Source organism: Struthio camelus, chromosome 5 (genome assembly GCF_040807025.1).
Source record: "Struthio camelus isolate bStrCam1 chromosome 5, bStrCam1.hap1, whole genome shotgun sequence".
In the NCBI taxonomy this organism is placed as follows: Eukaryota; Metazoa; Chordata; class Aves; order Struthioniformes; family Struthionidae; genus Struthio; species Struthio camelus.
In genome coordinates, this window is record NC_090946.1 from 4,950,117 (window position 1) to 4,973,008 (window position 22,892).

General features: G+C 45.6%; 2 protein-coding genes across 7 annotated transcripts in view; one reads left to right on the plus strand and one right to left on the minus strand.

Annotated features, from left to right (window-relative positions):
- Positions 1–14,508, plus strand: part of CCDC9B (coiled-coil domain containing 9B) — a 53,445-nt gene extending 38,937 nt beyond the window's left edge. For all 6 annotated transcript variants that reach the window (XM_068944310.1, XM_068944309.1, XM_068944311.1 and 3 more), the window contains 3 exons: positions 1,491–1,548; positions 1,917–2,719; positions 12,932–14,508. In XM_068944310.1, coding sequence (XP_068800411.1) covers positions 1,491–1,548; positions 1,917–2,687 — 829 coding nt within the window. In that variant the 3' untranslated portion in view covers positions 2,688–2,719; positions 12,932–14,508. The remainder of the gene's footprint in view (positions 1–1,490; positions 1,549–1,916; positions 2,720–12,931) is intronic.
- Positions 14,509–21,197: 6,689 nt separating this feature from the next.
- INAFM2 (InaF motif containing 2) lies at positions 21,198–22,626 on the minus strand. Its single transcript, XM_068944313.1, has one exon. It carries the CDS (start codon positions 22,382–22,384, stop codon positions 21,935–21,937), a length of 450 nt encoding a protein of 149 aa, XP_068800414.1. The 5' UTR covers positions 22,385–22,626; the 3' UTR covers positions 21,198–21,934.
- Between the last annotated feature and the right edge of the window lie 266 nt (positions 22,627–22,892).

Consider the following 22,892-nt stretch of genomic DNA (forward strand, 5'->3'; position numbering starts at 1 on the left):
AGCTAAAAAGGCAGTGTGAAGTAGCTTAATGCATTTGTAAGGTGGAGCCTGTGACAGTAATTTTCACACAATTTTCACAAGGGCACATGCAGTCACTGTAACTGTGCATTTGCCTTTGGAAATGCCTGACTTTGCAGTCAGCTCAATGTGTATTTTCATTTTTCTTATCTCAGCCCAAATTCACCAAGCGAAGAGGCCAGTGAGCCCAGCGGAGTTGCTCTAGAGAAGAATTTAATCTCGTGCTCCTTTGCGCACATTGTGTTTTGAGGGTATGTGGTCTCTATGTGGAGAAATGATCCTCCTTTTGCTATCAATATTTGGAAAAATATTACCAAATCATTCCAGAGATGATGCCCTCAGTTCTATACAGTAACAAAAAATGTGACCATGCCCACTGTCTCACCGTCTGTCAGAAAAGCCTTCAGAAAACAAGCTGAATGAGACCTGGGAGGTCCTGACATTCATCCCTAGCAAAGCGAGGCAATAATTCTGCACGTTTTTTCATCTCTCTCTTCTGTGACTGCAGCCACTGCACTGCAAGATGCCAATGTAGTGGGGGATGCACTTGCTCTCTATAAATGCCAAGTTACACTTTTAACATACCTTTGCCATCTATGTATTTCTTATTTTGGTGATATAACACCTGGCACACATATGAGAAAGGAGGGGTTACTAAGACCTCCCTGCCCAGTAGCATTACGTGGGCAAATTCAGATTTATGTTTACCCTGGCAAATTCAAAATACACAGAAGAAAGCACTTCCCTGGGCAGAATTTAGCTAAGCCGTGGCCCTCTTTGGCACAGGATGTTGTAGCTGCTGCAAATTTTTATGGGGTCAAAATGTACTTACGCAAAACCTTGGAAGAGACTGCCTACTAAGCATGACTCAACACAGAGATAACTATCTCAGGCTCAGGAAGTCCCAGAGACGCACACTTGCCCTGTTTTCAGACTCTACCTAAGCATGTGTAGGTGACACTGGTGGGAAGAGAGAGCCTGAACTAGCTGGACCTGCACTCTGACCCTTATGGCCATTCTTGCAGTCTGCTTGCACACGTCCATGTCTCCGATGTCCCAAGCTACCACCGAGCAACTTTATCCTTCACCTCTGCCTCCGTGTCTGCCATTGTGGAGATCTGGGAAGCTTGGGGACAGTCAGGAAGTCAAGATCAGACTGTGGCAGACATCAGCATAAGCATCCGGTACATCTTATTACTCTAACAACAAATGTCTGTTCTGGCAATTGGATCTTATGTTTAAAATTTAGTGGTCTCAGATGAGTGTCTCTGGCTGCACTGAGTGCTTTGCAGGTGCAAGGAGAAGGAACTGGGCCTATTCTGTCTGCCGCCTTTATCCCTTATTGCCTGGTCAGGGTGCTCTGACAAAGAACGGATGGCCCTAGTAGAAATTCTCGCCAAGGCATCAGACAGGGAGAGTGGCTTTGCCATATGAGAACTTGAGGGCCTAAATTCTTCGTTTTATCTTGGCAGATGGGATGCAAAAGAAGGCGACGACATGTCTTTTCTGAAGGATGACCCTGACAGCCAGGTGAGTTTATCTGTTTGAGGCTGGCTGTCAAACTTTCTAGAAACATGCAGTATTAGGAAACCTGGAGACTCTCAGCAAGTGCAGAGCTGGGAGACCCATGTGTTGGGATAAATGGGGATTTATCCCACTTTAGCACTCTCCAGGCGGCATGATGGGAGAACAGCTTCATTTCTTCCATTGACCCTCTCTCAGCATAACATCCCCCACTTGTCTTGGTCCCTGAACACTGCTCTTCTTCACTTACATCCTTTAACTTCCTGTAATGGTCTCTGAAGATTCCTCCTCAAGTGTTGGGAACCACCACAGACAAAGAGTACCATAAACTGATGTTTTAATAAGCTGAAATAAATATCTCCTTCTTTTCTCAGAGGATCCTTGGTACAGACAAGCTGAAGAGCAGAGGTGAGGAGGGGGTGGAAGAGAACTGCCCGGCAGAGCTGGAGGAGAAGGTGAAGCAGCCAAGCCTCCCAGATCATGGGGCCTCCTCATCACAAGGGCTGCAAAGTGGGAAGGTCTCATCTGCCCACAATGGCCAGAAGGAGGAACTGAAAGCAGCGAAGGGCCTAAGCAGGGAGGTACCTGTGGCCACCACTGGTGACACAGAGCCAGGGACCAAGTTGAGTAAGGAAAGCATTGGGGAAGATGCCAGTGAGAAGCCTGGCACTGCTGACATCCCCCAGGAGAAGGAGAGCACAAACAGCAGCACTCCACAGAACAGTCTTCCAAGCGCTGTACAAGCCACCAGGTACAGCAGTGAGGAGACCATGTCCTTGCCCCTTGGAGCTGACTTAGAGAAAAGCGCAGCTTCAGAATGGGAATCCACTGAGGACTCTTCGAATAGCCATGGAGGAAAGCTGGACACAGCAGCAGCAGGCAGATGGGAGGCAGGTCGAGGACAGCTGGTGAGCAAAAGAGGGGAGGAAGTGACCCAAAACACTGCCCTTGAGGGGCAAACACTTGCACTGAAAGGTGGTGAAGACACTGAAGGAGCTGAGCACAGAGGAGAGCCTTTGCTCTCAAGGGAGGACAGCTCCAATAAGACTGTTGTGTCTGAGCAGGACACAGCAAAATCACAGTCCAGTGAAGGGGACCAGCCTGAGGAGAGCAAGGACAAGGACAGCGGGGACTCTCTGAACTAACAAAGACTGCAGTGGCTTGCCTGAGACAGAAGGTGAGTTCCTGACCCCACTCTCCATGGTGTGATCATTATCCCATAACACCCAGTGGGGACAGCCATTGTACAGGTCCACAGCTCTGTTTTCTGTGGACCATAAGGGCAACATATAAAATATCTCTCTAAAAGTGTTCATTAACAGCAATATGGATCATTAAGACAGTCTAAATCTGTGCATCACAAAGACCTGCTCTGGAGCAGATAGCAAAAGCAAATAGCAAAAGCAAAGGAAAAGACAGGGATATTTGAACAGAAAACAGGACAGCTGAGTCTGGTTGGTGATGTACATTAGTCAGGGACACAAATGGAATCTCTTCCTGGGAAGGAAAAATCTCAGAAAGGTGAGGATAGCAGCATGAATTTATTTCTCTCTCTGCAGTAATGACAAGTAGAATAACTAGAGGTCAGGCCATTCCCAAAACACCTGCACAGCAATAAAGACTCATTTTGTGCACAGTAGTTTGAAGAAGGTTGTCTGCACATAGGATTCTCTCTCCAGCCCAAGATGTGTGAATGCTAAACCTTGAATTACCTTGAATGTGAGTGGCAACACTAATGTGCAGGGCAGTGTATTAATACGAAGGATGATAAGCTTCCTGTCAAAAAGGCCTATGATCCAAACAGAAAGGAGGAAGAGCAGATCTGGTTATGCAACAAAGCTCCAGGTTTTACTCAAGCTAAGAAGTTTCTTCCAGACATGGAAACCCAAAACAAGGAAAGCCAAGAGAAAAGAACAGAAAGTATGACAGGCAGAAGAGTAAGGCAGAAATTAGGAGGAGGGCACAAGGAGAGAGCGTAGGGACTCTTTGGCAGTTACCTTTGCTCAACTACTTCTTTCCAGGCTGTAATGACACCGTCAGAGATCAGGATATCAAACCCACAGATACTAGATCAGAGCGATAAATCAGGATGTGATCCTACCACCAGTTTATGTAGTAAAGACCTAACTCAGGCCCCATGCAGAAGCACCAAACTTTAGAGCAGTCATCTGGCCTTTGTCTCCTGTCAATGGGAAGAGATGGGCACTTCCAGAACACAATTCAGCCTGCCTAGAGCCTGAATTACTCTCAGGATACTCCTGTCTCTAGCTTTTAAATAGAGAGGCCACAACTATGTGCCTAAGCAAGCACTTCAGGCAATTAGCTGCCCAGATTGCTCCCACCAAAAGCACCTTTCCCTGATTCCAGGGAGACTAACGAGCCTGCTTGCCACCAACTTTCACTTATCATTCATCTCAGAGGTGCAAAGGAGCTTAAGGATGAAGTGGTTAAGCTGCTAACAAAAAGACTTTCACTTTAATCCAGTACTATACAAAAGGCATGGAGAAGAGCAAGCGTTACAGCTATTGAAAAAAAGACAAAACACCGGGAAGCAGCAAGAGCTGGTTCTGTACTGGAACTAAAATTCCTTGAAGTAAGGGAAATTAATTTCAACAATATTTAGAAAAATATGAAGAAACACCTGAATGCGCAAAGCGGGACAGGGCAGCACAGCTTGCAGGCCAGGCCAGGCCAGGCCTCTCCAAAATCTACCAATCTACCAAAAATCCCCAGAGTAGAGGATGAAGGAATTTAAGTTATTCTGAGTGAGAAAAGCAGTCATTACTTGGACACCAGTTAAGGGGAAATAATAAATGAGAGTAGCCCATTTTCATCAGGGCAAATGGTACTAGGACTCCGGGTCCACTTCAGCCTAGCTCTTTACTCCATCGCTATTCTGTGAAGTCATTAAGGCAGGCTTAAGTATAAACATATCCTTATGTTTTGGGAAAAGCAAGGTACAGAGGGGGAAAATAAGGAGTTAACAGATATCCCCAGACCGCTGGCACCCCCCTCAGTCCCTAGTCTCACCCTTGGTATTTCCCCTTTACAATTCCATCTCATCCTTCCTGCCCTCCCCTTCGTCCTCATCTGCCTTCCTCTCTGCAATACCCTTTTTCACTTTCGTGATCATGCCCTGCCCCGGACAGCAGTCCCGTGCCTCACTTCCTCTCTTTCCCATATAGTTCAAGCTGAATTTTCAGGTGTGCTCAAATTACGCACTCAGTATCAGATACGTCCTTTTGATGCAGATGGATTATTGCAAGATGCTCTCCTTTTCTTGGTATCTCCTGTATGTCTAGGAGATGCTTCAAATTTCAGGGGAGCCCTGTGCAGGATATGGATGGCAGGCCACTAGGGAGAGTCGACCAAAAGATGTTCCCACCTTTCCTGACAGCAGTGCTGACCTACATTAGGATCACAGGAAGAGGCACAGCTACCTCAAATCTTACGTTAAGAGGATGTATTTTCATTCTTTTCAGTCTTTCATATTTCAGAGCAATCGCCAATCACTAATTCACAACCAAGCCATAATGGCATATCCTCTCTGGGCAAACTCGTCTGTTTCTGTTTCCTCTGAAGGTTTCTTGCATTTTCTTCTGAAGCCTCCGACTCTCTCGCTGGCAGGGCACTGTGGAGGTGCCAGGCTGAGCCAGTGCAGCAATCTGTGCATCCTCCGTCTCTGCAATGGGTTTATCCTGTTTAGTTTTTCATTCCATTGACTGCACCAGCATTTAGGGAATGAGTCAGTGATTGCTGCTTGGCTGCTAGTCTTTAATGATGTTGTAGGGCATCACTGTCACTGCCTATATGCTGAAGTCATCCCGATGCACTCAGCCCTCTCCCTTTGCACCAGTGACAGTCCCTTATCAGGGCTGGGTTTCCCAAACAGGATCATTTGCAGACAGTGTGAATTCTGCCATGATTTATTCATGATGGGGAAAGCCAAGAGGAAGACAGAGGGTCCTGTCCTTAACCGTCTGCTCTCTGTGTCCAGTCTGTCAGGAACATCCCTCCACAGGGAAGAAACCCAAGACCTAGATTTTTCTAGCACTAGCTCAGCACAACCAGAACAGTTCATCTCGGTCGCTTGACAGCAGAGCTCCTAGGAGCAACAAAATAGCAACAGTGACAACAACAAAGAGAAAAGCAAAAGCTCATTTGGCTCAAGTCAGTTAAGTCATCAGCATGTTTGGAGTGAAAAGGTCTTATGTCTATTCCTGCTGTTGCTTTGAAGTTCCCAAATCAACATGACAGGCTGCATAATGACACAGATGGCAGTCATAAATAACCACAGGCTGGTTACAGTCACTTCCCTTCTCCTTTGGCTTCTGTTTCCTAGTACTCTACAGACATTACTTTTAGACCATAGTATTTATAAAATGCTGCAAAGCTCTGCTTTATTTTCATATAATTCCCCCTAAAATGTTATTTCACAGGAACCTCATACTTTGGGGGTTTACTTTGCCAGCAGATGCCCAAAACAAGTACTTTTGCAAAGAGAAAAGGAAAAGGACATCTTGCCTGTTTGCAGTAGGAAAGGCTCTCAAGGCAGAAATTGGGCTTTGCCTGTTATATGTGTGTGTGTGCAGAGTCTTGCTGAGTTTCTTGCAAAGTAGGCCCACTAGTTTTCAGAAAACAGCTAACAGTCCTAATAATCTACCAAAGTTTCTGCAAAAAAAGAAAGAGACCATCTTTAATTTGTAGCAAAACGCAGTTTATATTTTATCGAACGACATTCACGTGCAGTTACAAAATGCTGCAGATCTGTAAGACCGTTGTATCTCCAGGCACTTAATATTATGGGCACCCAGGCCACTAAATTTGAGATGCTATGGGACAGAAATGCCACAAGAATGTGACAGATTTTATAGTGAAGTATGGGCTGAGATGTTCAAGGCCAGTGTCCAGGTGTGAGATACTTTTTTAAAAGTGTGATGTTCATAAAAACTTAAGAAGCAAAGGAGGCTGTAGTTCCAAATCTAACTGGAGAGACTGGGGCCGCATTGGACTCAGTTAATAGGGGAACTTCTTTAATTCCCTGAAAATATCTGTGCCTGAGTAGCAACTCTTTGGAACCAGATGCCTCAGGACTGCACCCATGTGAGGTGCACTGAAACCCTTGGCAGGATTGTCTGTTTGTTTTTTGGCTTATTGAACTAGATGCCTGCAGCTGACTACAAATGATGCTTTAGGACAAGGATCCCCAAAATGCAACCCACACGGCACCTGTATTCAACAAAGTCATTGCATTTGGCCCACAAAGGGACTTAATAGGTGCAGTCATCCTTGACAGAAACATTGCTACATCAGCTAAGGAGTTTGCTCCAGCTTTGCCAACACAAAGATTAGTGTTTGGACAGTCAGGGGACAGAGCTGTCAGCACCCTGAGCCTGGAGACTCTGCAGCTGTAGATGCCAGGCAAGGATGGCTTCCCTGTCCTGACATGCTGAGCAAGTTGTGGCACCCATTCCAGCAGTGCCACATCACCAGCATCACAGCTGATTCTTGGTGTGCATTCTCCCTGCTCTGTGGTGCCATCCAGCAAGTAGCGTCTTACGAACAAATCCCCACGTAACTCCTATCAGAGAGAAAATACACCCTCCATGCTATCATGAACATAACCACACATGGCGTGCTAATGATTCTGCTCTTCTCAGTGTGTCTGCTAAAAAGTGCAGCATTATCTGGCAGAGCTACGTTTAGCAGGAACCAGGAAAAGAACAACGTTCAGGAAGCCAAAGGAGCAGTAAGATTGAGTGTTAAAAAAAAGACCCACACTTTTCCTTTTTTGTTAGAATGCAAAATTAAAAGTTTGATTATTCCTCTGGTGTCTAGTACCAGGAATTCAGATGCCCAAACCACCTTAATTATTTGCCTCCTCTCACCACTTGAGTATAATCTTTAAGGAACAGGTAGTCCTTACTGAATGGCCCATAATCCAGTTAAGAGGCTGTGGGCTGGTAGTTCACATAATAGTTTTTAACAGTTTATGCTTATACTGAATTGCTGACGTCCATGCCTAATGGTATTGATCTTACGTCAGGCCGACACAATTACAAGATTATCACTTTGCAGCAGGGGAAAGAGGGGGTGTTTTTCACCCTGTTGTGTGTGAACAACAGTAATGCAAGTTCTCTGTAGATGAAGGACTTCATGTGACAAGGCAAATGGGTTGTTGTTATGCTAGCCTCCAGAAGGTACTGAGCAGCTCTCTCTTGGTAAATCCTGCCATGTCCCAGCAGGAAACCTTTACTGTGTCCTGTGTCCATGTAAGCAGTAGGCATTATCCCGGGGAATTCAATCAGAAGGTTAAAGCGATAAGAGTGCTGCATATCACGCATCAGCTTCCGCGCTGTGCTGGAGGGGCCTGGAATTTAAACAAAAACCACCATGACCTGAAGTGCCTGGCAGAAAACATGAGAAAAGTTTGTGCATGAGAGTCCAAGTGATACAAATGGAGTCTGAATACCTACTGTCTCAGACAACAGAAGTGTAGTAGCAAAACACAAAGATGATTAATTTAATTGGGACCCCCATTAGATATGTGGTCATATCTCATCGCCTTAAGGAGAAGCATTTGGAGGATTGCACTGGCATGGCTTATCGAGACTGGTTAGTAAGGTCCTGTCAGGATGTGATCAGTAACTTTCCAGTGAGATTTTTTTTTCTGTGAAAGTAGAGATTTGACAAAAGCAAGGCACGTACCAGAAATGTGTCTGCTTTGACATTTCACATTTTATAAAACACAAACTGGAGCCCTCGCTAGACCTTTTTGAAAGAGAAAATTTTAATGTCATGTTCTGAAAGAGTGGTGATTCAGTTTTGATATAGTGCAATTTTTGGGAAATCAGCCTAGAAACAGGTGGTATGTTTTTGCAACATACAACCTATCAGCCCCAACAGAATTTTTAAAATATAATTTCATTAAAACAATTTATATTGTGAAATTTCCATCAAGTGGAAAATCATGTACCAGGTCACTTCACCTGATGTCAGGGACATGCTATCCATACCAGGATCTTATATGACCCAAAGCATGGCAGATATTTGTAGCAGCAGTAATTACTAGTAATCAGTGATAATATTCTCTCCACCTGCCCTGCTCCTGCACTTTGTGGGGCACGTGGCCCACTCTCATTCATGTTCAGAGATCAATCCCCGCTGCAGATGCTGTCCATCCCTTTGCACAGAACAGAAGCTCCTTGCAATGAGCAGCCACCATGTGGGTTTCACAGTTTCAACTGCTAACACCTATTTATGGTACTAAAAAAATCCTGCACCTTCAAACCACTTGGAGATGCTGTGCAGAGAGCGTGGTGGGGCTTTCATCCTTTGCTTCAAATAACAAGGAATAAATATTTACCCAAAGTGAAGGCCTGGAATCCCTGGAGAATGTCCAACAAGTCCCAGAGAAGTAAACGATACACAAAAACCACAGAAGCTTTTCCTTGAATTCTCCTGAGAAAAATCAATCTCAGCATCTTTAGAGAAAATGCAGCTGGGGGTAAATTTCCAAAGCAACTCCAGGGATCTGACCTTGCAGCTCTGGCTGACGTAAACAGGAGTGGGGCAGGCAGGGCCTGTGTGCCGCAGGATTGAGGAGGTCAGAAGAGGTCAGTTTTCTGATGCAAACCAGTGCTAAAGGTTGCTGCAGAAAGCAGTACAAGCAGAAACCAACACTTCTCAGTACAGTTATGGAGCTACTGAAGAACATACCAGTTTCCTCAAGCCTCAGAAAAAGATGAGAAGATACCATCTGCCAATGTGTCTTGAAAGTTGGCTTATGATTGGCAGGCCGAGGTCTCAAGGGCTTGACTTGAATAGCATCAGTTTCACCGGCCCTCCCTGCAGCCCATACCACCTCCTGCTTGGCCTGGAAGCATCCCTGCTTACTTGCATGCTGGCAGCCCTGAGCTAAGCCTTGACAATACCACCCAGCTCTGGAATTCACCATCATGCTATGAGCATTTGAAATCCCCAGAGCGTGACTTAGCACCATGTACCACCAAATAGGAGAGTTCAGTCCTCATGCAGAATTAGAAAGTGCTGTGACTGAATACAGGGCTTAATGCAGTAACTCTCATTGTGGAGTTATGGAAAGCCTTTTGCATGGTGTCACACGGGAAAATAATACTATTAACACTGGAAAACACAGGGATTACATGAGAACAGTTCCAGAGTAATGACTCGGACAGAAAGAACACAGAGAAGGACTCGAGGGATGTTCAGGGAATGGTTCTTTAGTCTAGCAAAACGAACACCAGAGTGATAGAACTGTGATCTCTATCAATACAATAGGGTAGTAAACACCAGGGAGGGAGAAGATCATTCAAGCCAGAAAACAATGCTGGCACAAGAATCAGTGTATTGAAGAAGCCCATGAATAAATACAGGAAAATCAGAAAAAGGTTTCTACCTGTCAAAGAAGAGACGATCTGGAACAGTTCTGTGGCTGAAGCAGGGACTCACCTCACAGCAGGGACTGTCACCTTTAAGGCTGGCCTGATCAACATGTTTCTGGCAGAGATTAGGTGACACGATGCCTGTGACAGCCACAGGCTGAATTTGATGACAATGGTGCATATGCTCCTGTGTCAGTGTTGGCAACCACTGTTAAAAGCAAATGCTTTCACTGACACCCAAAAGAATTAGGGTACACATCCCATCTGGAAACGTGGGCTCTGTACTCCTCAATCTCTCGGGCACTTTGGAAGAGCTTCTGTCTCTTCTTTGGTTTGTCATGGCAACTTGTGGAAAGAAGAAACTATTACGAGCTGTTAACACATTTAGTCATAGACTAAAGCTAGTTATTAGAGCACCTATATGTCCTTTTGGCTACTTATTGAAGTGCAACAAGGCCAAATGTAATTCAGAGCTCTGGCAGACAAGCTTTTGCCATTCTAAATATTAAAAATGGAGCTGCTCACTCTGTCTTATAGCCTATGGTTACTGCTGTTATAGCAGAGTGGCAGAAGGGAGCATGCGCCCGTACCTCATTTGCTAGGCAGTGCTAATCTCAGGGTCTTAATGTAACCCCAGATGAAAAGAGAGATAAATATACCGCATTGTGGCCTGCCATGCAAGGGGCACAGGCACATCTTCCCTTCTGTCAGCATTGCTGTTGAAATGATAGTCTTTTGCGAAGGGATAGGTGGACTGTAGAGAGTGACAGTATCTTAAACCACTCCAGCATGAATCACCACCAAAGGCCTCCTTTAAATATTTACGCTCATCAAGGATTGCAGTGATAAATTTTCTTCCACTGGCAAATCTAGGGACAGGATTAGGATCTTTTTTTCCTTTAAAAATAGGTTCTAGTTCAAATGGGAATTAATTCGGAGAAGTCCTACGGTCTGTGCTGGGTAGGAGGATATGTCTCATGATCTTAATTGCCTCTTTCTGGCCTTACAGTATGTAGGAACAGCTGTTAAATATCTGTTTTTTAAAAAGCTAAGTAAGGAAATCTGCTGTAAGGATGTCTAACAAATGCTCCTTACACATCATGTCTGAGTTTGCCTCATGGTATTTCACAAGACTGACTGGCTGATTCGGCCACTGATAGAACCTGGGAACTCTGGTCCTGCCCCAGGAGCGACCAGACAAAACTGTGTCTTCCAACCCAAATAGAAGATGGATAATACTAATCTTTGCTGAAGGAAGAAGTGCCAAATTGCCAGAATTCTTTAGCTACTTCCAGTTGCAGTCTTCAGGGACTTCATGTGTGTCCATCCTCATGACATTAGATTTAATCAGCAGGTTTGGCTGTCAAAGGCATTCCAGTGACTGCCTGTGTCCAGCCAAACTCTGTCGGGTTGGGAAGCATGAGGCACACTGGGTCCTTTGAGACAGACCATCAGCAATCTGCATTTAATCTTCTCACATGACAATGATAAAGAGAGTCAAATTTGGCACTGCATCCCCTTGTTGCTGATGGGAGAGTCAAAGGCAGCACACAGCCTCATCACTCTCCAGAGCCTTGAGTTGCAATGGTAAGAACACCAACCATGGAAATGTCATGCTAGTGCATTTAGCACTTGCTTAATCTCTGACCATCCCTTGAGTTATGCAAGCAAAAGAAGATACAGTGTGAAATGAGAGAAATGCTTACTCACTATGTCTAATTACAAAGAGAAGTAATGTCTTCAAAGCAAACCAGGGTCTTGGCTATAAAGATTCACTAATGCACAGAAAGAAAGTAGCTGTATTGAAAGTATAATATTGCAGAGGAGGAAGAATAATTGTCTAGCAGAACTAGAAAAGCAGAAGGTTATCAAAGAGTTTCAAAAGTATTGATAATAAAATAGATTAAATAGAGCTAGCTCTGGAGTCAGTTCAAACTTGTAAAATAAATATTTTACAGTATTTAGACCACCAAACACAACTCTGAAAATCTGCTTCCTGGCCCTCCCAAACAGCCCAAGAGTGTGCTGCTACAGCACTAAGCACCCCCTCAGGAATAAGATACAGCCAATCCCGACCATCGTACAGTTAGAGGACACTGAAAAATATCTCCAGCAACAGTCTTGGACTCTCAGCTGTACCTAGCATTGATTATTTCAGTACCTTGGGTATGATTTCAGTATAACTCCTTATCAGATATCCATGGCTACATTCTTAAATTATTCCCGTAGGTCTCTCCTTTTTATGCAACCCAAGCTTACTATCGCCTCTCCTGCTTTCATGCTATTTAATCCATTTTTCCTTTGTATATTTCCCCTCTGCCCTTCTCTGTGAACTTTGCATGTTGAAATCTGCTTTGGCAAAAGGCAGATCTGGATTTAAACACAAACGGAGGAAAACACCAACTCCACAATCCTGAGCAGCACCCAAGCATCTGGCAACTGGAGAATATATTGAAAAAACTAATTAAAAACAATGTATCTCAGTCTGGAGGCAGCTATAGGACAGCCAGCTCCTCTCATGGGCTAGTGTTTTAACCAGAGAAAAGCTGATACAGCCTCCTGTCCTCCACAAACATAAACGCTGCACCCTCAAGCCAGGTTTCACAACGGAGGGCCACAGAGTCCTACCCAAAATCACTCCCTCCTCTTGTTGCTCGAGGTACCATACAAGCACACACAAAAACATGCAAGGATTATTGTTGTTCTTAACACAAAAGGAGAGAGTACAGTAGTGTTTGCCTAACCCAGCAGAGGACTGGGAACGTGTTTCATCCAGATTGGTACATTTGGCTTATCCCATGGGCTGTGGAGCGCCGTGCCGCTCCCACCAGATTTGGTAGTAGGTAACTGGGTTATGCTGCACTGGTATCCCACAAGCCGTGCAGAAAGGTCATGCTGAAACTCAGGAGACATTTTTAATTTACTGCTCAGCAATTCCCCAAAGACTGATAATCCTGCTACTGTCTCTGCTTTTGTTTCGTCAGGATAACGTGCTGAAGGTGGTGGATGAGAAGAGGAGCACAGCCTTGTCCTCCCTCTTCAACTTCGTATGAAATTGGCTTTCAGCACCTGCCCTGTGCCTTTCAGCACCCATTCACCACAAAGGGGGTCTCCCACCACCACTCTCCACTTCCTACACAGTTTCAGTGCCACCCCTATCTATCTATATGCCAAAGGACAGGGAAAGCTACACACACATCCCTGCCCTTCAGAGAAAACACTGACACTTTTCATTTGTATTTGTTTTTCTTATATTGCAGCTGTGTGGGAAGCCAATGAATTGTCTACTGGATGCACTTTATTTTATTTAATAACTAATTCCGTTAAAAGTTAAGATTCAGCTTTCTGGGCTCCCCAACCCTTTCTTTCCATTAGATGCTTCCAGGGCACTGCACATACCAGGAGCACAGCAGGAGCCATAGGAGCTCTCCCTTGCTGTTTGGTAGGGAGCAGGTGACAGACAGAGCAAATAACTAGGAACAACCACCTCACAAGGGACAGGGTGAGAGGAGTTACATTGTAGTTCTGTAGGTGGGTGAAAAAACTAGTGTTCAAAGCAGCTGTTGTACTAGAGGTTTGTAAGCGGTTGAAGTGTTGGCAGAGATGTTTGGTAGTCGTATAGGTTGCAGGGCATGAAGGGGATAGAGCATACATGAGTTATACCGTGGGACGCAGAGGCTTTTCACAAATACGTGTCAACCACACCATTTTATAATTTAAGAGCTTGCTTTTTCTCCTGATAGGCAAAAGTAGCAGAGGCTGAATCAGCACATTAAGAGACCACGCTTTTTCCAAGGAAGGTTGCTGGCTGGATTGAATGGGTAAACACGTGGCTTGGCAAAGCATCAAGCCCACTTTGTAAGAATGGGAAGTGGGAAGAGGTGGGAAGACTGAGTTAAGTAGACACACTTACAGCTGTATGTGCCAAGCAGGGCAAGGAGGAAGGCAGCACAAACAAAATAGCCTTCCTTCTCAACAAATCTGCCCCAAGGAAGGGGTCAGCAGCGGGACCCAGGGCAAACTGGAGTTGAAGGTGTAGTCTCCTTATCAAAGGCTTTCACCTTCCCAGTTGGGCCTTTCATAGCCTCATGCTTGAATAAATGGGAGGCAGTTCCCCTCAAGCTGCCACTCAGATCTTTTGACTTGGCCTTAAGAAAAGATACCTTTCAAATCAAACAATTGGATGAGTATTTACAAGCATAAATGAGCAAGAATCACAGCTCTTTGGATTTCAGAGCAGCTATGAGATCTACAGCAAATGAGGACCTAGCTGAAATACAACAACCAATTAAGAAGAGGGAAAGCAGGCACAAGGAATAAGACAACATAATTTCTGACTTCTGAATGGCAGAGCAGCAAGAATATCCTCATTTTGAAATGCTGCCCTAACACTTGAAGCAGTTTCAAGAATAAATGTGTGTGCAGACATGTATGCGTGGGGATTTACTGGATTTCATAGCAAGATGCATTCGCTAACCAAAATGGCAGACTGCCTTGGTGATAAGGTTGGCATGTGTGGACTGAAATACTGTACTGTTTTAATAAACTAATATTGCACAGATGTAAGTTTTGGTTTTCCAAGTAACTCAGATCCACAGCACCTATCTAATATCTGCTCAGTGAGGGGCAAGTCTCTATCTGCCAAATTGAGGCTAGTTTACTGGCTTCAGCTCAGGCATTAGGCAAGAGACAGTGTGCAGCTTTCATGTTATATTAGTAAGAAACATCTTCATTCCACCAAAGCTTAGACTGGGTTTATTTAGACTTACTGAACTCATAAAAGAACACATAGATAAAAATCAGGTTGTAAAACTGCTGCAGGTCCTTGAAATTCTCCATGACTGTTACAGGCTTTCTATAACTGACTGCCTCAAACACTCACTTCAGTTATTTATTTAATTTTAAATCAGCTCACTGACCTCAATCTTGATCAGGTTGGACTCAGTCATTGCCAGTATATACCAGGAACTGGTTTGCCTCAGTACTAGATGGTCTACACAAAACATTCACAGGTCAAGAGCTTGTTCCACCCCAGCAGAAGTCAGGCATGCAGCCAGGCAAAGAGAATTTTATTTTGCCCCAGCTCAGGACCTAGTTGTAGAGATAAAAAGTCAACTTCAGTTGCTGCCACACTACACTGCATACATCCAATTTCCCTTCAAAAAGGATTTTAGGGCAAACTAGCACTTTATCCTCCCTCCCCTCTTCCTCATCCTGCAAGTCCGAGTTATTCTGCATTTAATGAGTGATGCACAGGAATGCGTCTGTATTAAACTCCTTGAATGGCAGTGTACAGCTGGTACCTGTGCTCAGTATAAAATTTCTCCCTGTTTACCAACATTCTACTTGATTGCACTTTAGTTGATGCTCTAATTGCAATTTTTCAGAAAACCATGGCTATTTATTTCCTCTTTACAGGAAGGGTAAAGACAGAATGGTTGAAAAATCTGATGCAGAGGGTTTTTTTAAAGTAAAAGTTGTAATGAGGAAAAGTCCCAGTTTCTCGGTGTTTCTGGGTCCCATGGGTAGAACTTTATGAATGGAATTGATAACCTCTGCTTTTTAGAGCAAGAGCTCCAATTCAGATCGGTTTTCCCTTAGGAAGGCACACAACCCCCCAACTCCTGGGCTAGCTTAACAAACTCACCAAGAGGCTGGTTATAATGATGACAACCTGCATCATAACACAAGGCTCACTTTTCCATAGAGGTGGCAAAGCCCACTTGCTGCCATGTCACTCTCGTTGCAGAAAAATGCAATGGTAGCTTGCAGCGTGCAAAGTTATGTGCCTACAGAGGTACCTGTTTCTTCCTAACAGTGGTCGGCAGCTATAGGATTTTGTTAAAATCATTCTTGGTGCTTCCAGGCAAAGAGAAAGCAGCAGGGACTCTTTCAAGCAAAACACACCGTTTTCTTCAAACCAAAGAAAGAGCTTAGTAATAGAAAGACTCTTCCTATTGGCAAATTTTACCATCAGTTTCAACATGGCAACTGTCTAGCTAAAATTGATACCAAAATTGATTTTAGACTCTGGCGAATTAACTCGTGATTGAAAAAGAGACTGAATAAAATAAAAAAGTACAGCCCATGCACAACAACACACCTGGATAAAGATGGAAATACTTCAGGGTCGAAACCTTCACAAGGTAGTTACTGCATGAGGCAACAACAGAAAACCTTGACAGCAATGCTGGCTCTCTATTCCTATCTCAACAAGGCTAACGCTTATTGCAGAAGGATACTGCATAGATTACGAACAAATAAAGTCCTATAAAGATAGAGACCACTAGAAGTAGAAATGTAACAGAAACATGCACCGATTTTCCACACCAATTCCCCTCCAGATAAATTGGTTGCAAATGGCATAGAAGCCCAAAGCTAAAACAGCATTTAGTGAAAAACATTTTTGTATTAAGTTGCATAGTACAGTAGTTAGCATTTTTTAAGTTACACAAAAAGCCTTTTAAAGTCAATTAGAGGCACAGAGCACAAGGGGATACAGCACTGCTGTGAAGTTCAAAATGCTGCCTGCTGTCCTCCCTTGGAAAGGTTGTACAACAGTAGCTCAACAGTTCAAAGGCTCACAGACTCTGCAGGTACTGGCAGGCAAAGCCATCACACTGGAAAGTCCACAGCCATTTCCTAGTCACACTAAACTAGTGCAGTGATACAAGACCCGACCAGAAATGAGGTTCACTGCCTCTGAACACACCGAAGTCAAAGTTCAGCTCCTTTGCTTTATGCTCCAGTGCAGGTATGATGGTGTTTCTTATACCATTGCCCTCTCCATACGCTTTAACACCTCCCAGGACTCACAGCTAACCATCAGTAATACACATGCCTCTGTATAACACCTTCCCGAGTGGCCCACTGGGATTAAATTAGTCTTCTCTGAAGGAGACACAGGATGCACAGAAGCAACCAGTGATTTTGTTATCAACACTACACCACAAGACTGCTTTTCAACTACACTAATGAACTAAACCAAAATCTGGAGTGAAAAAACAGCTTCCTTCACAGAATTACAGACAAGTTCTACAAATACAGGCTTAAGATGATACTCATTACATCAGTCAGGACCAAGAACATACATGGGGGAAAAAGCAGCTGAAAATTTAAGCTAGCTGCTGGAGCACGTTTTATGCTCCAGTAACTTGCTTTTCCAGCTACTTCCCTTTCTGCTCGTCCCTCTGCATGTGAGTTATATGAACACACTCTCCTTGAACAAATTAAGCTCAATGGGCCAATTCTAACATGAACACAGAGGGCAAGTATTATATGTCAATAAACAGGTGCAAGCCCAAAGGCATCTACACGCAAGGAAAAAAAAAAAAAAACACCAAAGACCAAAAAGGCTTAAATACATACACTGATCAAGATGCACTTTTCACTGAGCATCATTAAGTAATTCTTCATCTATTGCTCTTTCTTTTAGGGAGCACTTCCTTTTGACAGAGCTGACTGTGCAAATCCCTCTTTGAGGATCTAGGCAGAGGCAGCATTACACTGTGCTAGAGGGGCACTGTTGTCAATGTAAGAGTTGGACAAAGTAATACTAGCAGAATTTTCTCATGAGAAGTCAGGTTTCTCATTCATGAAACCTTTCCCTGTAAGAAAGGAAAAGTTAAAAAAAAAAAAAAAAAAAAAAGGCCTGGTCTTCTCTCCAGCCCTCCAAGTTATTACTGTGATTATCAACTAAAAAATTAAAGCTATTGTGGTGTTTATTTTCCCTTGACACTTTACAGCGGTGCACTTTGTCACTTTGTGTTTCAGAACTAAGTTGCACCTGAAGCACATGTGCATGAGAATGCAGTGCTCTGTGCCATGGAAACTTTTAAAGGCTCTTCGCAGAGGATGAAAATCTGAAACTCAGTCCCTAAACAATAAGGAGACTCAAAACTTCCATTATTGCAGGAAAGTTGGCATTATAGAACCATCAATATGCTTAATCAACAGAAAACAAATAAAAAATAGGTTCCCAGTAAGCACAGATACCACTATTCCAGCCATAGTCTTAGACACCATGCTTTTATAGCAACATCACACTAAGTCTTGAGACTCTTGTTAATATCTTTATAACATTGAAATTAAGGGCCTTTCAGGCTTTACTCTATTTTTTTGTCCAAATGGACTTTCAACACCTCCCCTTCACATAGATCTGCGCATACTGGAAATTCCATGACAAAGATCTGTTTGCAAATAACTCGCTGACCATTTGTGTAAGGATTCTAATCCTACTCCTGATTTGTAACATTTTCTGTCTGGGAAACAACACAAAAGCCTATGTCATATCTGGCCTGACAAAAATACGCTAGTTAGAGAAACACTATCTACTTTGCTTAAGTGAGCTTTTCTTTAGATGACCAGTGAAAGGAAAGATCGAAGTGGAGCTCAAGTAATATAACACATAAGACTGGCTTTTCAGATCTCAGGTTTACCAGACTAGTGACCCTACCATCTAAAAACTTGTGCTCTAGATGCAGATAACAGTTTCAGTACAAAGATGGAAACATAATGCAGAAATTCACAGTCCAGGATGACAATCCAGATGTTACATGTTGCAGTCAACCCACTTCCTAAGAAAACCCTAATACTCTGAATTTTAAAAAGTTAACTTGCACGTCGAAACCAATCCAGACAAGCCATTTTGGTTACTAGAAATATCTGTAAAGTGTACTTAGTCACTGATTTCTTAAAACAGTCTGCCATGAAGAGCAACAAGCACAGAAACACAAACTGACTCATTGAGATGGCATAGCCAACCTGCAAAGGGAATGCATTTCCTCCTGAAGACTATGATTTCTCCATGCCGGGGCAAGGATATAGAAAGATTTTAGCTGAAGAATCCAGGTCCAAAAGGGCTTTGAGAAACAAGGCTGTTTACGTCATTAAACCTTTCCGGTCATTAATTCTGGAATACTGCATCTTTACAAGCCAAATGCTTTCCCCTTACACACATAGTACAGCAGTAATAAAGTTAACAGGATGCTCCAGTTTTTACAGGTACAGAAATAAAAGTATTTCGCCTAAATCTCACTTTGTCAGCAGAGAGGAAAGGATGCAGAAACAGAATCTAAGAACATACCAGGCCTACACTGTCATGATAGCTGTGACCAAATTAATATTGCCTATAAACTATAGGCACCAGAAGGGGAAGGAGCCATTAGCAACAGGTCTATTCCCTTTGGTAAAGGGGATCTGAACACTGCCACTGTCCCAGAGAACCTTTTTTATGAACATTACAAAACAGGTGAAGAGCTTTAAGTTGTTACTGCTACTGAATACAAGGCATTTCCACAGTTACATGACAAGTTGGAAGAGAGCCATGCAGCCCATTTAATTCAATTCACTTCCTCTTATATCTGCTCTACACAGCCATGCTCTATTAGTCTTCTGAGAGTAATAGTTTTTAAACAGAAAAATGTCAAAAGTTTATGTACATCCAACGTATATTATTCAAAACCACTAGAGACTCTCCACATCTGAGCTGCTGTCCAGGACCAGTGCAATTCCAGACTCAGTACAATTCCACCTAGCTTTTATTTATCTTTAAAGGTTTTAAAAGTTAAACACAAGCTCCCTCCCAGAGATGCTTCCCAACTACTTCTGGATTTAGAGCACCACATCCAATGAACAGACTAAACTCCAGTGGCACCAAGGAATGGGTCTGTTTCCTTTCTCCTTTACTCATTCCCCACTCAGAGGGCTGCAGAAAACCTTCCCCTGTACAACTAGAGAGGGACTGCAAGCAGCAGCAGCAGCAGCAGGAACCAGAGCATCTGCACATATCAGGCAGCCTTCCACACAGGGCTACAAAACAGCCAAGGGAATGAAATCACACTGCTATGTAATGAGCACAAATGAAGCTAAACCCAACCAACCATTTGGCCAAAACTAAAAGAGAGTGCTGCTGTCAGGGTACCCACCAGTCCTGCCACTGCAGCACATAAATAGGAAGAGTTGAGAAGCAGCTCATGAGATAATAGTATGGCAGGGCAACGAACCACTAAGGCAGCAGCTTTTGGTTATCTCCTTCTCTGCCTCTTGCTTTCTTTAACTGTCCTTCCTTGCAGAAAAGTGGTAAAGCTTACATGCATGCTTTTGTCGAGAATGACGGAAATAATGATCTTTTTTGCTTCCCACTAGCTAGCCACCTTTTCTAACATATTAAGAACATGCAGACTTTCCTGTGTGCTCTCTGGAAAACTGGAAGGGAAAGATAAAGATTACACTTAAACTGCTCCCTTTTGCCCACAGTTTCTTTCTGGAGGTCCTCTGTTCTACGTCTCTATCTTCAACAGATGCTCCAAAGGCAGTGCCAAGTTAGAGCAGGCTTAACAAAACTAAGACACTAGTCTAAGGCATACAGATTTAGGTAGGAAATTTTTTTTTTTTAAGTTGAGGGAAATAGAAAAGTGAGGTGCCATATATTTTACAGTATAGTTGTGATTTACACAGCTGAAATGTGCTTTGATGTGGCATACATTTTTATTCTCAGTGCTAGGGGAGAATTTCTAAGCTCCAGTGATATTTCACTGGCATGCTGAATAGCTTGGCAGCTTAACAGTTAATTCATCATCTAAAAGCATCAAACTGAAAAGCAGCTGCTCAGAATGACACAGGTCATCAAGCCACTTGCTCTCATGTCCAGAGAGTTACCAAATATGCTTATTCTTACACAAATTACTCACTGATAGCCCTCATTCTACAGCCATTAAAGGGCACTTTTCCCACTGTTTTGAACTACATGACATGAAAGCATCAAGTCCTGAGGGAAATCTGCTCAGTGTGCATCCTAAGCCAGCTAGCAAAAACACACCTCCAGAGGGCACTGGCCCCAGGTGAGACCGAGTTACCACAATTTACAGACTTACCATCTGTAAGCCCAGCCACCCCATGCAGGCAAGAGAACGAGCATACAGGCCACCACACAGGTAACGGCACCTTGCACCACCGCAGCTGCCCATCAGCACTCACTGTGAGAGCTCCATCTGCTTCTCCTGCGGAAGTGCAAACCTTCTCTCCTCACAAATGCATAGTTGCCATGAATAGCAGGGGTTATACACATCTGACTGGCGGAGATTTCTCTAAGCCTCACCTATGAAGACCAATGACAAATGAATCAACACAAGTGCTACAGTTTGCCTATTGCAGCAGGCAAATCACTTTCGCTACCCAGTCTTTCCAGTCCTACGCTCCCTCCCAGTCCGCTCCCCCCACCCCAAAGAGAATATACCGTATTGCAGAGACTTTCATATTGGGAAAATATTTTAATATAGTAAACAAGTCAATTTACCTTTCACATATTTTTAAATAAGTTTATGCTCATTGTTAAACAAAAACTGGCTTTACTGAATGGTTTACAGCCTCTAAATTCATACTGTTCCCAGTTGATCTTGTAAATAGTGAAGGATTTGGACACCAATATCCTTTCATAGGTAACAGACCGGCATAAATAGCACATGAATTCAACGCAGATTCAAAGGGAGAAGCTAGTCCCGGTGGGGGGGGGGGGGGGGGGGGGGAGAACGAAGCCACAAAATTCCCTTTCGAGGAAAGATGAGGGAGAAGGGGGGAAAAAAAAGTACCAGAGTTCTACTAGTAAAAACACTTCCTTCCCTTGCTGACCCCTCGACCGGGTCAGCGTCCAGCCTGAGCTCTTTGGGCCGCGGGGCGAGCCGCCGTCCTCCGCCGGCGCACCTCCCTCCGGCCGGCCGCGACGGCGCGCTGGGGCGGCCCCAGGGGCGGGCACGGTCCTGAGAAGCGGCAGAAGCACGGCCGCCCCCCCGCAAGCCGCTCTCCCGACCGGGGTTGGGGGGGGGGTCCCCTCGCTGCCAGCAATAGCCCTTGGAGGGAGGGAGGGAGGGGGCGAAGCCGCCGCTGCGGGACTCCGAGGCCTCCTCTCCCGCCGGGCCTCCCTGGTTGAGGGCGGTGCGGGGCGACCGTTAACGGCTCCCCCCCCCGGGGGGCGGGGCGCCCCGCTGGCCTCAGGGGCTGCCGCGCACCCGGCGCAGCACGGCGGCGCCCGTCTCGGCCCCGGGCGGCGGCGACGCGGCCGGGCGGTCCGTGTCGGCGAGGCCGGGATCGGGGCCCGTCCGCGGTGGCGCTGGCAGAGCCTCGCGCGTGGGTCCGGCCGCCCCGGGGGGCTGCGAGGCCGCGGCGGGCCGAGGTCCGTCGTTGACCGTAGGGCCGGGCGGCGGCGGCGGCGGTGCCGCGGCGTGTGGCGGCGAGGCGGCGCCGCCGCCGCGCACCGGCTGCCAGATGAGGCTGTAGTAGACGGCGAGCACGATGGCGGCGAGCGAGACGGACAGCACGTAGGCCAGCACGGTGGCCAGGCGCACCCACTTCTTGTTGGTCTTGGCCGCCATGCGCGCCTTCTTGTCCCCGGTGTAAGTGGCGGGCTTGCCCCGCTCCGCCCCCGCCTCCTTCTCCTTCATGGGGGCCCGGCCCTTGGCCCGCTGCTCCACCGTCCCCTCCGTGGTGGGGGCTCCTCGCCGCCTCGGCCCGGCCTGCCTGGCTCAGGACATGATGCTGCTACCGCCGATCCTACTGCCTCCCTGCTGCTGCCGCTGCCACCGCCGCGGCCCGCGCTGCTCCCGCTGCCCGGCGGCTCCGCCAGCCTCGGCGAACGCGCGGAGGCGGAGAGCAGCGCCGTGGCGGGGCGGCCCTTAAAGCGGCGACACCGCCCGCTTGGGGGGGACCCCACGGTAGCAGCGGCGGCCGCCGGCAGGGTCGTGCTTAAAGGGGCAACGCCATCGCTCCCTCCCCGCGCGAGGGGCCGTTGGGGCGCGTGCGCGCGCGAGGGGCCGTTGGGGCGGGCGCCCCTGAGGGGGAGCGGCGACCGTTTAGGGGCTCGCGTGGCCGCGGGTGCGTTTGAGGGGGCGAATAAAAGGGGGCTGCGGCCTGCCTGGGGCTCCTACCTTGCTCCCCCGCAACGGCCTACTG